This window comes from Cetorhinus maximus, chromosome 6 (genome assembly GCF_964194155.1).
Source record: "Cetorhinus maximus chromosome 6, sCetMax3.hap1.1, whole genome shotgun sequence".
Taxonomy (NCBI): Eukaryota; Metazoa; Chordata; class Chondrichthyes; order Lamniformes; family Cetorhinidae; genus Cetorhinus; species Cetorhinus maximus.
Genome location: NC_135884.1, coordinates 122,747,808 through 122,763,382, shown reverse-complemented (window position 1 = coordinate 122,763,382; position 15,575 = coordinate 122,747,808). Strand labels below are relative to the sequence as shown.

At 40.4% G+C, this 15,575-nt stretch overlaps 1 protein-coding gene across 1 annotated transcript in view; it reads left to right on the top strand.

Moving 5' to 3' along the window:
- ap1g1 (adaptor related protein complex 1 subunit gamma 1) overlaps positions 1 to 15,575 on the top strand; it is a 148,084-nt gene that overhangs the window by 43,252 nt on the left and 89,257 nt on the right. Inside the window, exons 4-6 of the mRNA XM_078544417.1 lie at positions 6,388 to 6,529; positions 9,954 to 10,050; positions 13,058 to 13,134. Of these exons, the coding sequence (XP_078400543.1) occupies positions 6,388 to 6,529; positions 9,954 to 10,050; positions 13,058 to 13,134 (316 nt within the window). The remainder of the gene's footprint in view (positions 1 to 6,387; positions 6,530 to 9,953; positions 10,051 to 13,057; positions 13,135 to 15,575) is intronic.

The window sequence follows — 15,575 nt, the reverse complement described above, 5'->3', positions numbered from 1 at the left end:
TGTCGACCATCCTCCAGTCTGAAAAACAGCCATTTACCATGACTCAGTTTTCTGTCCTTAAACCAACTTTCTATCCAAACTGACATTGACCCTCCTATTCCGTGAGCCTCAATTTTGTTAACCAACCTTTTGTGGTGCTTTGTCAATGGCTTTCTTAAAATCCATTTGGGTAACATCCATTGCTTTCCCTTCATGAACATTCTGTTATTTCATCAAAAAAATCGGTTAGGTTAGGCCGGCACAACCTGATTTTTACAGTTATGTGCTGGCTCTGCTTAATTAGCTCAAACCTCTTCCAAATGCCTGTTGATTATTTTTTCCCCCCTGATTATTGTTTCTAAAACCCTATCCAACACTGAAACTGACCAGTGAATTTAATTTAAACCCTCCCCCACCGCACAAGTGAACCTTGCCAAGAGTACCTTGGTCTCAGTCCTGTACAACCTTTCAATTTTGAATTGGTGCTTCCTGCTCCAGAATTGGTTGCAATATCCCAAGAATCTGAAGCCCTCCATCCTGCGCCATGTATTGATCCTCCCCATCTTCCTATTTCTACTTTCTCTAGCATGTGGCACCAGAAGTAATCCAGAGATTACTCCACTGCTCTTTTTTTTCCCTTTAACCAGTTTTGTATCCATGTTGCCACTGTCCTTTTTAATCCTCAGGGCTTCAATTTTCTAACAACTCTATTGTGAGATACTTTGTCACCTTTTCAAAGTCCATATACTTTTCAATCGCACTATCCTCATCAACTCTTCAGTAAATTAACTCCATCAAATTAGCCAAACGTGATTTGCCTTTAATAAATCCATGCTGATTTTCATGAATTAGCCACACTTTTTGCCAAATCATTTTATCTTCCATTGTCTCCAATCTTTTCCTCTCTACTGACATTCAGTTGTCTGGCCTGTAGTTGCTAGGTTTACACCCTCCCCTTTTTTAAAAACTGGTGTAATCTTTCAATTCCCCTGTCCTTGGTCACCACCCAATATCTGAGGATTGGTAGATTGTGGCCAACTCCTCTGCAGCTTCCACCCTTAGTTTCCTTGGTCATCTAGGATGCATCCCATCTAAACTGTGACTTCTGAGTAATGCCAACCTTTTAAGTCCCTCTGTATTATCCAGCATTGCTATTATGTTGGCAGCATCATCTGTAGTGAACACAGATGCAAAGTACTCATTTAGTACTTCCGCCATCCCTCAACCTGCATAGTACAATTTGACTGTTGACTATTTTCACTATTTACATTTACATTTTTGTGAAAGACTTTAGCAGCTAACATAAAAGGGAACATCAATCTATTCTTATATTCTATCTGCCCCTCTTACTTTCTATTTTAGGATCTCCTCCTTACTTGGTATTCATTTTGGCTCCCTAATGTTATCAGCTATGCATTTGTCAAAAGCCTCATTTTTTTGGTTCATTTTGATCTGCCGTTTGTCACACAGGGATCTCTAGGCTTGGACGCCCTTCCTTTTCCCCATTGTGGAGATGTCTTCTCTGTACCTGAACCACCCTGTCATTGACGGCCTCCCATTGTTCAATTACTATTTTACATGCCGACTTGAGTAAAATCCAATACTCTCTCATTTTTCTTCTTTGTGTGCAGCCTTTTTTGTTGCATTGCACAGTATGTTTAAGGTTTCAGTGCAGCCACACTTGAGTACATGTTAAAGAGAACATTAGTTACGTGCAGCTTATGTTTCACTAAGCAGTACATTGTAGATTGCTGTGTGGCCATGCAACTTAGAGGGAACATTGGCCAGACCCCTTAATTTGCTGAAATTATCCCTCCTCTTAATTTTATGCTTGATTTGTACCTTGTCCATTTCCGTAACCATTCTAAACCTGATATTATGGTCACTGTTCCTCTGGCTGGAATGCATCAGAATTGTATTGGACCACAATCTGTAACCTCATGGCCTGACATATCCCTCAGTCTACCATTGCCACCAAGCCCGAGGCTAAACCTAGTTCAGTGAGTTATGTCACGATAGGAAACGACTGCTCTACTTGGAACTCAGTCAGGAGACTCTCAGGAGGACAGTGGAAACGCTTTAGGGATGCCCTCAAAGCATCTGTGAAGAACTGAAACGTACCCAATGACTTGGGGGAGGCCCTGGTTTATGAACAACCAAAATGGTGAAGGCTCATTCGGGCAGGCACCGAGCACATGGAGAGACTTCGGCAATGTGTAGAGGTGAAGTTGAGGTGTCTGAGGGAGTGCATAACCTTCAAACAACTCATCTACCCATCCTTTCAAGCACCACCTGCCCTGCATGTGGCAGAGTCTGCGGGTCACGCTTTAGAATTACCAGCTATTTCAGAACCCATCGAATCAGAGAGGAAACAAGTCTTCCTTTATCTTGGATTGCCTAAGATGATAATGATTGGGTACTGTAGGAGAGCTTGACAGGAGCAGCACCAGGCATGCCTGAAAATGAGGTGCCAACCTGGTGAAGCTATAAGACAGGACTATATACATGCTAAACAATGAGGGCAGCATGCTAAGACATAGCTAAACAATCCAACAACCAACTGATCAGATCAGACCAGAGCTCAGCAGTCCTATAACATCCAGTCATGCATGGCGGTGGAAAATTAAACAACAAAATAAAGGTGGGTCCTCAAGCATCCATACCTTCAATGATGAAGCCCAGCATAGCAATGCAAAAGATGAGACTGAAGCACTGAGGGGATGATGCAACTCTGCCTCCTCCTGCGGTCTTGTTCACAAAAAACAGGACAAAACCAATCTATCCAATTGATAAGGTACCGCATCAAAGGTTATTGTGGAAAATTAAAGCTCATGGTCCAGAGGGTAACATATTAGCCTGGATAGAAGATTGGCTGGCTGGCGGAAAAGAATATCATAAATGGGTATTTGGCAGGATGTGACGAGTGTAGTCTTGCAAGAGCCTGTGCTGGGGCCTTAACTTTTTACAATTTACATCAATGACTTAGATGAGGGGGGGTGAAGACACAGTAACTAAATTTGCAGATGTCACAAAGATCGGTAGGAAAGTATGTTGTGAAGAAGACATGAGGTTGCAGATGGATATAGATAAATTGAGTGATTGGGCAAAAATCTGGCAGATGTAGCAAAAAGTGAAGTTGTTGTTCACTTTGGCAGGAGGAATAAAAAAGCTCAGTATTATTTAACAGGAGAACGACTGCAAAATTCCAGGTGCAGAGGGATCTAGGTGTTTTCGTGCACGAATCTCAAAAACTTAGTATGCAGGTACAGCGAGTAACTAAGAAGGCTAATGAAATGCTATCCTTCATTTCGAGAGTAATTGAACATAAAAGTAAGGAATGTTATGCTTCAATTATACAGGGCATTGGTGAGACTGCACCTTGAATACTCTGTGCAGTTTTGGTCTCATTTAAGGGAAGATGTAAATGTGTTGGAGACGGTTCAGAGGAGGTTTACTAGATAGGTACCTGGAATGAATGGGTTGTCTTATGAGGAAAGGTTGGACAGGCTGGGCTTGTTTGCACTGGAGTTCAGCAGAGTGAGGGTTGACTTGATTGAAGTATACAACATCCTGAATGGTCTTCACAAGGTGGATGTGGAAAGGATGTGTCCTCTTGTGGGTGAGTCCAGAACTAGGAGGTACTGTTTTAAAATTAGAGGTTTCTGTTTTAGGACAAGAGATGAAGAGAAATGTTTGGCGGGTTGTGCGACTTTGGAACTCTGCCACAGAAGGCGTGGAGGTGGGTTCACTTTACATTTTTAAGGCAGAGGTAGATTCTTGTTAGGCAAGGGAATCAAAAGTAAATGGGGGGTTGGGGGGGTGGGGAGTGGTAGATGGGAATGTGGAACTTGAAATGCAAACAGATCAGCCATGATATTGAATGGCAGAGCAGGCTCGAGGGGCTGAATGGCCTACTTTTATTTCGTATGTTTGTATGTAACACTTCAGTCTACTCTCAATCATCAGCAAAGTGGAAGGTGTTGTTGATGATGTAATCAAGCGGCACTTACTCAGCAATTACCAGTGCTCAGTTTGGGTTCCACCAGGGCCACTGAACTCCAGACCTCATTACAGCTTTGGTCTAAATATGAACACGAGCTGAATTCCAGAGGTCAGAGTGAGATGCCCTTGACATTAAGGTAATATTTGACAGTGTTGCATCAAGGAAAACAAAACTGAAGTTGATGGGAACAGGGATGGGAGGGAGTTCTGTACTGATTGGAGTCATACCTTGCACAAAGGGAGATCGTTCTGGTGGTTGGAGGGCAATCATCTTAGCTCAGGACAAAAACAGAATTACCTGGAAAAACTCAGCAGGTCTGGCAGCATCGGTGGAGAAGAAAAGAGTCGACGTTTTGGGGATTCCAGCATCCGCAGTAGTTTTTTGTTTTTATCTTAGCTCAGGACATCGCTACAGGAGTTTCTAAGGGTAGTGTTGTAGGCCTAAGCATTTTAAGCCGTTTTATCAATGATCTTCCTTCCAACATAGTCAGAAGTGGGAATGTTTGCTGACGATTGCACATTGTTCCGTGTTATTCGCAACTTGTCAGATACTGCAACAGTCAATGCCTGTGTGCAGCAAGACCTGGGCAACGTACAGGCTTGGGTTGATAAGTGGCAAGTAATATTCATGCCACATGAATGCCAGGCAATGACCATCGCCAACAAGAGAGAATCTAACTATCTCTCCATGATATTCAGTGGCAATTTCGTTTCTGAATCCCCCACCAACATCCTGGAAGAAACCATTGACTGGATCAGCCATATATACTGTGGATACAAGAGCAGGCCCAGAAGTTGGAATTCCACAGCGAGTGACTTGACACAGCCTTTCCACCATCTGCAAGGCACAAGTCAAGAGTGATGGAATACTCTCTACTTGCCTGGATGAGTGTAGCTCCAAGAACACGCAGGAAGCTCGACAGCATTGAGAGCAAAGCAGCCCGCTTAATCAGCACCCCATCCAGCAACTTCATTCACCCCTCCGCCACCAGTGCCTAGTTACAGCAGTGTGTACCATCCACAAAATGCACTGTAGCAACTTGCCATTGCTCCTTCAACAGCACCTATCAAACCCATAACCTCTACCATCAAGAAAGAGGAGGGCAGATGACACATGAAAACATCACCACCTGCAAGCTCCCTCCAAGTCTCACCATCTTGACTAAGAAATATATCGCCATTTCTTTATTGTCGGTCAAAATCCTAAAGCTCCATCACTAACAACATTTGTGTTGTGCAGGTGCACCTGCAGTGGTTCAAGAAAGCAGCTCACCAAGACCTTCTCGGACAATTAGGGATGGACAATAAATGCTGTCAACTATGCTTGCATCTCAGGAGTGAATGGGGAACAAAATGCGGTCCTTGTTATATAGGCAACCGCGGTACACAATTTGATGCACATCTAAGATTCCACAGACAGCCATAAGAAATATGACCAGTTGACCTGTTTTGTTGTTTATTGGGGATTAATTATTGATCAAGAAACTGGCACAACTCCCCTGCCCCTTTACTGTTTTTGAATCTTGTATGTTGACATGGACAGGCAGACCATGGTTTAATGTCTCATTCAAAAGGCAACAATGCAGTACTCCCTCGGATTGTGTGCTCAAGTTCCTGGAGTTAGCGTAAACCCACAATTTTGCACTTGAGTAAGAGTATATTCTATACCCAAAGGCTCTTGGTCCCCTACCATAACCAGCTGTGTATGAAAGTTTTGTGGTTCCAATAAATATTACATGGACTTGCAGTAACATGATCAAAGTCAAACTCGTTCATTCATATTGGTGCTAGGGAGTCACGGGGGAAATGGGTGTGTCCACAATTCCCTCTTACATAGTGAACCTCAACTTTGCAAGTGAGAAGCAGCTACTAGACACTTGCCTATACAACTCTCTCTGGACTTTAGTTACATATGCCTGAGTAGCAAACTCTAATAGAATTGGCTATGGAATGAGTGCAGGTTCCCCACACATTCTTGGGCGAACCTGTACCTTATGACCCCAGGAGATACCAAAAACTTGCAAACTGGTGTGGATTGTATTCAGCTCCTTTATGACTGACAGGATTTTGGTTTATAATTGTGATTTCTTAACTGCTCACTGGTGTTCGTTAGCATCTTGGCTGTTTTCAGGGTGAAGAAAAAGGGAAGACATAATCGGAGGGAAACTGAAAGGAAGCCAGGTTTCTCACTCAATTAATGTACTTGATCTTGGCACCAGAAATGTTATTGTTCAACAAATTTCTGTTCACCGTACAAATTTGGGCTTTTTTCGATGCGTGCTAACATTTAAGTATTTTTCAGCAATTTATGGCTGAAAACATTTATTGAGGAAAGCTATGATGACATTAAGGCCATATTGTGAAACAATGTCATGGGGCTAATTCATGTTTTTTAATTGTTTCCAGTGACCTGAACCATAGTACTCAGTATGTGCAGGGCTTGGCACTCTGCACACTCGGTTGTATGGGATCATCAGAGATGTGCAGAGATCTTGCAGGTGAAGTGGAAAAACTGCTGAAAACGTCCAACTCTTATCTGAGGAAGAAGGTAAAGATTTTAGTACTGCAGTCTTGCTGTTGCATTTTTGAATGCATTTGGACGTGCTATAGCACTTGTTTTAAAAGCAGATCTGAATTGCTGCAGATATGATAAGTGAAACCTTAAATTTAAAGTCAGGCCTGGATCTAATGAGTGAAATGGCTTTTGCTTCCTAGGAGAATGCAGCCTACCAGAGTTCCATTTTGGAGTTGATTTGTAGTTCTAGGCTTGATTTATACTATTTTAGTATTGGTGTGAATCCAAAATTATTTCACAGCACTGCTGAAGTCTCATAAAAAAAACCCCTTAATTCAAATGTACTACTCGAGGAATTTTAAATCAGGTAAATCTAGTGTATTTACCACACCTTTGGGAGAAGTTGTACCAGCAACTTTAGAATTGATGACCTGTCAAGAAAATCATCAGTGACACAAACAGGTTTGTAGGTTATAAACAATGACCATAGTGGTAAACTCAGTCTCCATTAGTGTGAAACTGCCTCTCACTCAAGCTAGAGAGGTAAGAGGAAAGTGGCAGAATAAGTAAATGAAAGAAATAGGAAAAACTAAGAATGAAAATACCTTGTATTGAGATAAAGAATTGTTTGAAGTAACCAGGTGAATTTCAAAAGGATTATTGTAATTGGCAAACTCTCAATTCTTTGAGGAGGTAAAACAGATGGTGGAGAGGAGAAGTGCAGTAAATGTGTTGTCTGTGGACTCCCAGGAAACTGTTGAGACAGTACTGGAAAGGAGATCAGTGAAGATTAGGGGGAGGACATCAAACTGAATTATAAATTCAGGTTTGTTGGGAAGAAAACACATGACAGTTTCTCAGCGGTTGCAGGTGGGTAGCTGTGCCCTGAGACCACTTGCCTTCACTCTGAATTGTAATGGTTATTGGCTTAGAACAAAGAGGAGAAGAGTCAATTCTCTCTTAACTCTAAACTCGCTTTATTCACGTCGTTAGATCATCTACATATAGCTTATACATCTGGTCAAATATAGACATGCAGTTTACAGCAGGTTATACAGTTTTATACCCAAAACTAGGATCTAAACGCACACCCACGAGGTTTCTCTGACACTCCCTGAGTGGTCACAGAATATAAAAGCTAATACCCGAAAAGGAGAACTGATGCTGGCCAGGTGTTCCGTTCGCTCTCTTTTGCACCTCTACGTTGCTGATGTAGGTTCTTCCGCTTCTGCGATGGTTGGCCTCCGGAGTCTCGCTGCTCCACGCCCAAAATCCTTCCAGTCTTATTCCGAAATCTTATCTCTCCAAGCTGTGCTGTCTCTCTCCCATTGGTTTCGGCCTGCTTGCCTGATCTGTGGCATATTCTCATTGGCTCTTTTCCAAGGCTAGGCAGCATTACCTCGTTCCTCCTTTTCTAAATAAGGACTCATCACATTTCCTTTGTCTTCAAGGCACTCAGCTACTTCAACACTGCTTCTAGCCAGTTCAGACCAGTGATTGAGCTCAGGTTTCAAAAGTTGCTCAGGCCAGTGACTGAGCTCAAGTTACTTCAGGTCACAGTTCAGCTGCAGCCCCTGGCCAACAGAGTACTAATGCTTTGGATGTCAGGCAAGAAGGATTGATTTGAAATTTGCGGAGGGTACCAAATTAGGGAGGTGGTGTTTTGTTTTTAGAAAACCAAAGGTAACTGAAAGTGGCTACTGATTAAGATGGGAGAATGGGATAATAAGTAGTAGATGGAATTCAAAGTTGGTCAATGTGAGGCGATATCCTTTGGATTAAAAAAAACAGTAATTATACTCTTAAATGGAAGGTAGATTTGGTGCTGAATAAGAGCAGAGAGATTTATGGGTGCAGGTTCATTGGACAATAAAGGCAATACCTTGAATTAATAAGGCTACTCCAAAAAAATGGAATTGTAGCTTTTATCATGAGATATAGAATTGAAAAATAGAAATAATGATGAATCTGTGTAAAATTTTGAGACCTCAGTTGTTGGAGCATTATGTGTAATATTGGTCTGCACACTATGGAATCGATATTGAGACTTAGTGTAGTTTTTCAATAGGATATTGCATGCTGTGTAGAAATAAAAATATCAACAGACTTAATTTTGGTTTGTCTTTGTTACGTTATGCACCAATTTGCTGTGTTGCCTTGATTTTGACAGGTCAAAAGTGTTAAGTTTGGATGAGGAATGACTTGATTTTTACATGTATTGTTTTTTTTTTTGAGGAATCATTCTTTACATGCAGAACTCCCCACTATTTGTCCTTCAGTCTTCTCCCTGACCAGGGCTGTTGTGCTTCCTGCTTTTTCATGTCAATCAACCAGCTGCCACCTCTCAGAAAGACTGACGTGTGGCCAGGGTAGCTTTATGTATAAGCGGGGTAAAAGATGATATGCTGGCATTGCTCATGTGGCAGTTTCTATTGGAGTGTTCTAGAATATAGTTGCCATTTTCTCTCTCCCTCAATTCTTCCCTGTCCCACAAGAATTGAACTGCATATAACATTAGGTTGTGGGAGTTGAAATCATATCATTTTTCCAGCACCAGAGACCAATCCACCTATAGAGTCTTTACCAGATGTCAAAGGTTTTAGTCCCAGTGCCCTGCCCTATCCCTGTAACAGTCTAAATTTTCTTGTGTTTTTTCTCGTTTTTCTTTTTTGTGGGGAGTATGCAACTAAAATGATGCTAGTGTTCTTCAGTAATAAACTTGGAAGTATAAGTTTTGAAATAAAGACATGGGGATTTTACTATGGCTGATTAGGTAAATGCACTGCTGTGTGTTACTGAACTGTACATACAAGGGCAGTCCCAGATTAAAAGTGGAAGTATTAGGATTGATATTACGTACATTAATAGAAAGGGAAACGTCAGTTTGAGATCCCACGCTTTAAGTTGGCAAGTAACTTCTGCTAGAGTATGTTGATAAGAATGTTGGATGAGGGTATGAATTAGGTGTGGCTGTGATGCGCTCCGTCATAGACAAGTTTCAGGCGTGAAGGGTAGATAGGGCACTTGTACGCTGCCTGTGTCAATTAATGTGCACCCCAGCATTAGTCACTGTCAGAAGAGCAGAAAATTGGATGGCATAGTGTTGCTGCAGGGAAACATAGTAACTTTTCTAAGCATCGTTGAGATATTGAGCACAGTTCATGCTATCATCAATCCATTGCTCAGCTTTGCACCCAAGAATAGCTGCTTTGATTTTGTTATTGGTAATGTGTGTACTACCCTATGTAAGCTGGATTCTTTTGAGGCATGTTTTGTTGATACATTGCAGTAACTAAATCAATAACATTTGAAATGCTGTTTTATGTAATCCTACACGCAAATTTAAACAAATTATTGTGGACTAGTTCAAATTCATGTTTGAAATGCTTGCAAACTTTTTACATCATGATATTTGATCATCTTGGAAATTGTCTGAATTCATGTATTTTTTTTCCAGGCAGCGTTATGTGCAGTACATGTAATCAGGAAAGTGCCTGAGCTAATGGAAATGTTCCTACCAGCTACTAAAAACCTGCTGAATGAAAAAAACCATGGTATGCATCCCATTGCAACACAGACCTCATATTTCTGTAATATAAGTTGATTTGAAAGTGGTTTCTGGTAATGCTGAAAAGTAAGCAGAAATATTTTATTGCAGTTAGTAAATTTGAGTTATTTTCTGATATGTTGAACCTGTAATGAAATTTTGCCCCAATACGTTGCCAGGATAAGTGCCATGTCAGCCAGTTCGCAAATGGAATTTCTAACCATTAGTGATTCAGCATATTCAGCAACCTTAGTTACCAATCTCTAGAACTGTTTACGCCTATAAACAACCAGCCACAATCCTTATTCTCCTGAACCAAGAAGAAGTCTGGAATAGCAGCTGGATGATATATTTTTTAAAGTAATTGGATGCTTCCCTGTTCTCTAAGCCCTTACTCCTTTCAGCGGAAACAGTGGTTTTAGTAACAGAGGGATAGACGTTAGGACCCCCTAATATGTTTTTTTTTCATTCATTCATGGGATGCAGGTGTTGCTGGCAAAGCCGACATTTATTGCCCATCCCCTAATTGCTCTTGAGAAGGTGGTGGTGAGCTGCCGCCTTGAATTGCTGCGGTCCAGGTAGTGTAGGTATACCCACAGTGCTGTTAGGAAGGGAGTTCGAGGATTTTGACCCAGAGGCAGTGAAGGAGCAGCGATATGGTTCCAAGTCAGGATGGTCAGTGGCTTGGGGGTGAGAAGCTAGCAGGTGTAGGTGTTCCCATACGTTTGCTACCCTTGTCCTCCTAGATGGTAGTGCTCGTGGATTTGGCAGGTGCTGTCCAAGGAGGCCAGTGCATCTTGTAGATGCTACACACTGCTGCCACAATGCGCTGGTGGTGGAGAGAGTGAATGTTTGTGGATGTGGTGCCAATCAAGTGGGCTGCTTTGTCCTGGATGGTGTCAAGCTGCTTGAGTGTTGTGGGAGCTGCACTCATCCAGGCAAGTGGGGAGTATTCCATCACACTCCTGACTTGTGTCTTTGTTATGGCACAGTGAATGGTAAATGCTGAGCTGCTCAAATCCCAGAGGGAAACTTGAAACAGCTGCCACAACTGTTTTGCAATTTGTATTTTTATTTCAAGATGCGTGCCTTGAGTTCAGTAGTAATAAGTCCACTGAATCTGAGGTTTTTTACAAAATTAAATTAAACATTTGTTAATAAAAGAAATGATTTTAAGCACATGCATAGGTCTACAAATTATTACTATGATAACTCCTAAATCCCCTAATTAATTTAGCTCCCAGTTACACCTCTGTAAAGGCAACAGTAAAACAACATAGATTTCAACAGACCAGTCGAAGCATACAATACCCTGGATGGTGATATTTAAAATTAATTCTTAGCTTTGGTTCCTGGAGACAACAGCTTGGTACGTAGAGACTGGAGGCTTTTCACACTTGTTGGATCTTAGAATGCCATCTTCTTAATGTAAATCCCATTGTTCCAATATGTCTTTGCAACTTTATTTTTTCCATAATATAAATCTTTCACAGTATTCATATCAGCAATCTTTGGGAGAAAATAAACACACACTGTTTGACTTGGCCTCTGTTGGCTAGGTATTAACACCTTACCTTATCTTTGAAATTCACAATTCTGGTTTATCTAAAAATGCAAATGTTCTTCACACCTCACATTCTAAAACTTCAGCCATGTTTACGTATTTAGCATTTCAGACCTAGTTTTCCTTCTGATACATCAAAGCACCCAGACCAGCTGCCTGTAATTCAATTCTATCTCTCTCTCTCTCGCTCTCTCTCTCTCTCGCTCACTCTCTCTCTCTCACTCACACACCCAAACCCACTATTAACCTACCTTTGCAATAAATTACAATAATATTATGAAAATTTTATATTTTCATGACACCTTATAGATGGTGGACAGGCTTCGGGGAGTCGGGAGGTGAGTTACTTGCCACAGGATTCCTAGCCTCTGACCAGCTCTTGTAGTCAACAGTCCAGTTCAGTTTCTGGTCAATGGTAACCTCCAGGATGTTGGAGTTGACCAGTGCCTCTAGACGCATTACTACCTTCGTTATTAGGCCATTTAGGACTTGCTAGCTTCTATTGTCAGTGTAGCTATTTTCTAGGTGGAAATATATTAAGTTTTGGATACCTTCATTTTTGCTGGAAAGCCCTATACTAGTGAAGTTTATGCCTGTGATACGATCCATTTAAACAACTGGATTTACTAAGATTCCTTCAATTAAATATAGTTTTCTCAAAAGGTGACACTTCATATCCTATAATACAGCTTTAATCCAAGCATAATTTTTCTCTGGGAAATTTGTATTTTCTAGATGCACAGTTAACTACAGACTACATGCAGTAAGTCCCACTGTGTTGGATTCCCATAATGTCCCATAGGAAGAGTTGAGTAGATTTTCCGATAACCAATGCAGTCTATCAGATACTTAGCACAGTTTGATTATAAAGAGAGGTTTTGATCACTGGGTTGTACTGTCCTTGTATTCTTGGAATTGTTTGACCCTACTGATGGGTCTGATGTCTCACTGGTACAATATGAAATGAGGTTGTTTTTAATAGATTTTTGAATCCACAACAGAAAATAACCCCTAATTTATCACCGAGTTATCAGCCTTGAAATGCATTATGATGGTTCATCTAGAAAACATTGGGATAGAAAGGGTCTGCTATTTCTGTGAGAGAACGAGGCAGAATTGTTAGGGTAAAACAAAGGGATCTTAACTCTGCATCACTGGGGTGGTCTAAGACCTGGATGTAGTCCCTGACTCCGGTCCCTTTAAAGGAAAAAATGTTATTTTTCTGAATGCTAACTTTATTAACCTTTACAAATGCTAAGAACGCCTCAAATTTCATGAATGAAAGGAACAAACAAATTGGTTCAATGTAAGTTGAGGATCTCTAGGTTGTAATAGAGTTGGCATTTAATCTGGAGTACATTCTGAACTGTTTATGCACAGGTTTTAAAATTTGGATTTCTGTGTTTTTCTATCTCTCCATCCCCCACTGCCCCCACCCCTCTCAATTCAGGTGTCCTTCACACATCTGTTGTTCTACTCTCAGAAATGTGTGAACGAAGTCCTGACATGTTAGCACACTTCAGGAAAGTAAGTGACTGTATCTTTTTATGGTTATTAATTATGAGGTATAATATGGTGGTATAATTGTTGAAAATTAGACTGTTTATTCACAAATAATTGTCTCATTACTGCAGCTGTGCAAATGCGTACCCTTGCATGTGGGCTGTAATCTTAAATCTCCTTGGAATTAAATAAATTTGTAGCTAGGTTAGTGGAAAGCAAATGTAGTGCATTCCTGAATCACATAGGCAGGGTTGGATTTTTTTGTTTCTAACAGTTACCAAGAAATGTTTGGTTGAAATAAAGAATTAAAATGTGAGCTTATTGCAGTATTATGTAAGTGATTTTTAATTCCCTCCAGAATTGCAGGCAAACATTTTTTTTGTCATCTTATAACCTAAAATCACATTTCTGGCTCTGTCATTTGTTTTGGGATGATACAGGTCCTGCATTTTAATTAACCGTGAAAAAGTAGGTTTTCAAGGTGGCAACCACTGTCCCTTGAAGAGATGAAACAGCTTACATAAAAAAGGTCGAGTATCTAAGTACCTTCTATGCTTCTCATGGTTCAAATCAGTGCATTAAAAACTGCTTTAAAATGTTATGCATTTATGGCATAAAATATGGATAGAACTGTGGAATATTTTTCTATGTGGGGGAAAAAATAACTAATTTTTAACCCTGCCCTTTTGGATATCTCTAACCTTTTTAATGGCACTTTGAATTTGCAAGAGGACAGTTTGTTGAAGGAACAATATTTATAAAGCAATTTCCCCAATTAACTTCATTGTTGACTAATACTGCTAGAGAGAGCTGCTATAAAAAGAAACCAAGGGATACAAAGAAAAATGGGATAGGTACATGAAAAATCAAGGATAACAAAGCTAACAGCAAATGCTTTTGTAATTCTGTTTAGAGAGTTGGTGATGGAGAAGGTGGGCCTATTAAAGGCAAATGCAGATAATACTAGAAAAGACAATCAGGAAATGCCAGACTAGTTAAATTAACATTTTTTCTGTTTTTGTAGTGGATGAAGACAAATAACTGACAGTACAAGGGAATCTAAAAAATTCAGGGTTGGCAGGGGAACATTTATTGGCTTTTACCCTCCGGGTATTTAAACCTGAAGCAAGTTTAGATGGGTTAGTCATAATTTTCTCAAGTACACTAGGCTCAAGAATTATGCGCTTGCATTGGAAAATTTCCAGTGTCATTTGAGGGAGAAGTCAGATGACTGCAAGTATGCCAGTTTAACATCAGTTGTAGGGAAATTATTGGAATCCCTCATCAGGGATGGTGTTTCTTAATACTTGAACAAGTATGAGCTGATCAGAGAATAAATGTGGATTTGTGAAGTGTGGGTTATGTCTTAATCTAGTTGATTTTTTTGAGGAAGTCACTGGCATGTGGCTAGGTGAATGCTATGGTGGTTGTCTATATGGACTTTTGGAAGGTATTTGCTATGCATAAGATTAATTTCAGAAATAAAAAATGCATGGGATTGACAGCAACCTTGTGACTGACTGCTTGGTAAAAGAAAAGATTGGCTTTGGAGTGGGTGCAATGCAGATTCATCACACCAAATCTGGGCTTCATGGATTTAAATTTTATGAAGGCAAATTGTGTAAACTTTTAGTCTGGGAGATTAAAGAGTGATTTAACCAAGGTGTTTAAGTAAAGTGATTTAATAGGGCAGATACAGAGAAACTATTACCTCAGTAAATCAGAACAAGAGGTCATCATAATATAATCCTACAGTTAGGAAAAAAGAATGAACAACATTTGTATAAAGTCTTTTATAGTCTCTCTGTCCTAAAACGCTTTATAACAAATTAAGTACTTTTGAAGTAAAGTCACAGTTGTAATATAGGAAACACAGCAGCCAATTTGTGCACAGCAAGCTTATTAAAAACAGCAGTGACATGATAACCAGACTTTTTTGAAGTGATCTTGAGGAATGAATGTTAGCCAGGTCATTGGGTAGAACTCCTCCTGCTGCTCTTTGCATAGTGCCATGGTCTCTTGTTCACCTGAGGACAGATGGGACGTCAGTTTAATATCTTGTGCAAAAGATGGCATACCAACAGTGCAGTACTCCCGTCAGTGTTGCATAGAAGTGTTGTACAAGATTTTGTGTTGAGGTTTTAAGTGGAACTTGAACTTGCAACCTTCTGATTCTGGCTACCAACTGAATCAAGGCTGACACCTTATGGGTGAAAACAGGCAGCAATTTTTTTCTCTCAAAAGATAGTGGAAATTAAGGAATGTCTTCCCCTCAAATATAATTTTCAAGTTTGAGACTGGTGGCTTTTTTTTATGTTGAAGGTGCTGTATAAATGCAAATTGTTGTAACGTCACACAGCAGCGCTCCTGCTCCCATTGTTTATTTGACGGAAATTTGGATGATTGAGCAAAAATGAATAGTAATGCATCTCTTTGCATGAAGTGGATCTGCAAGATAGTCTTTA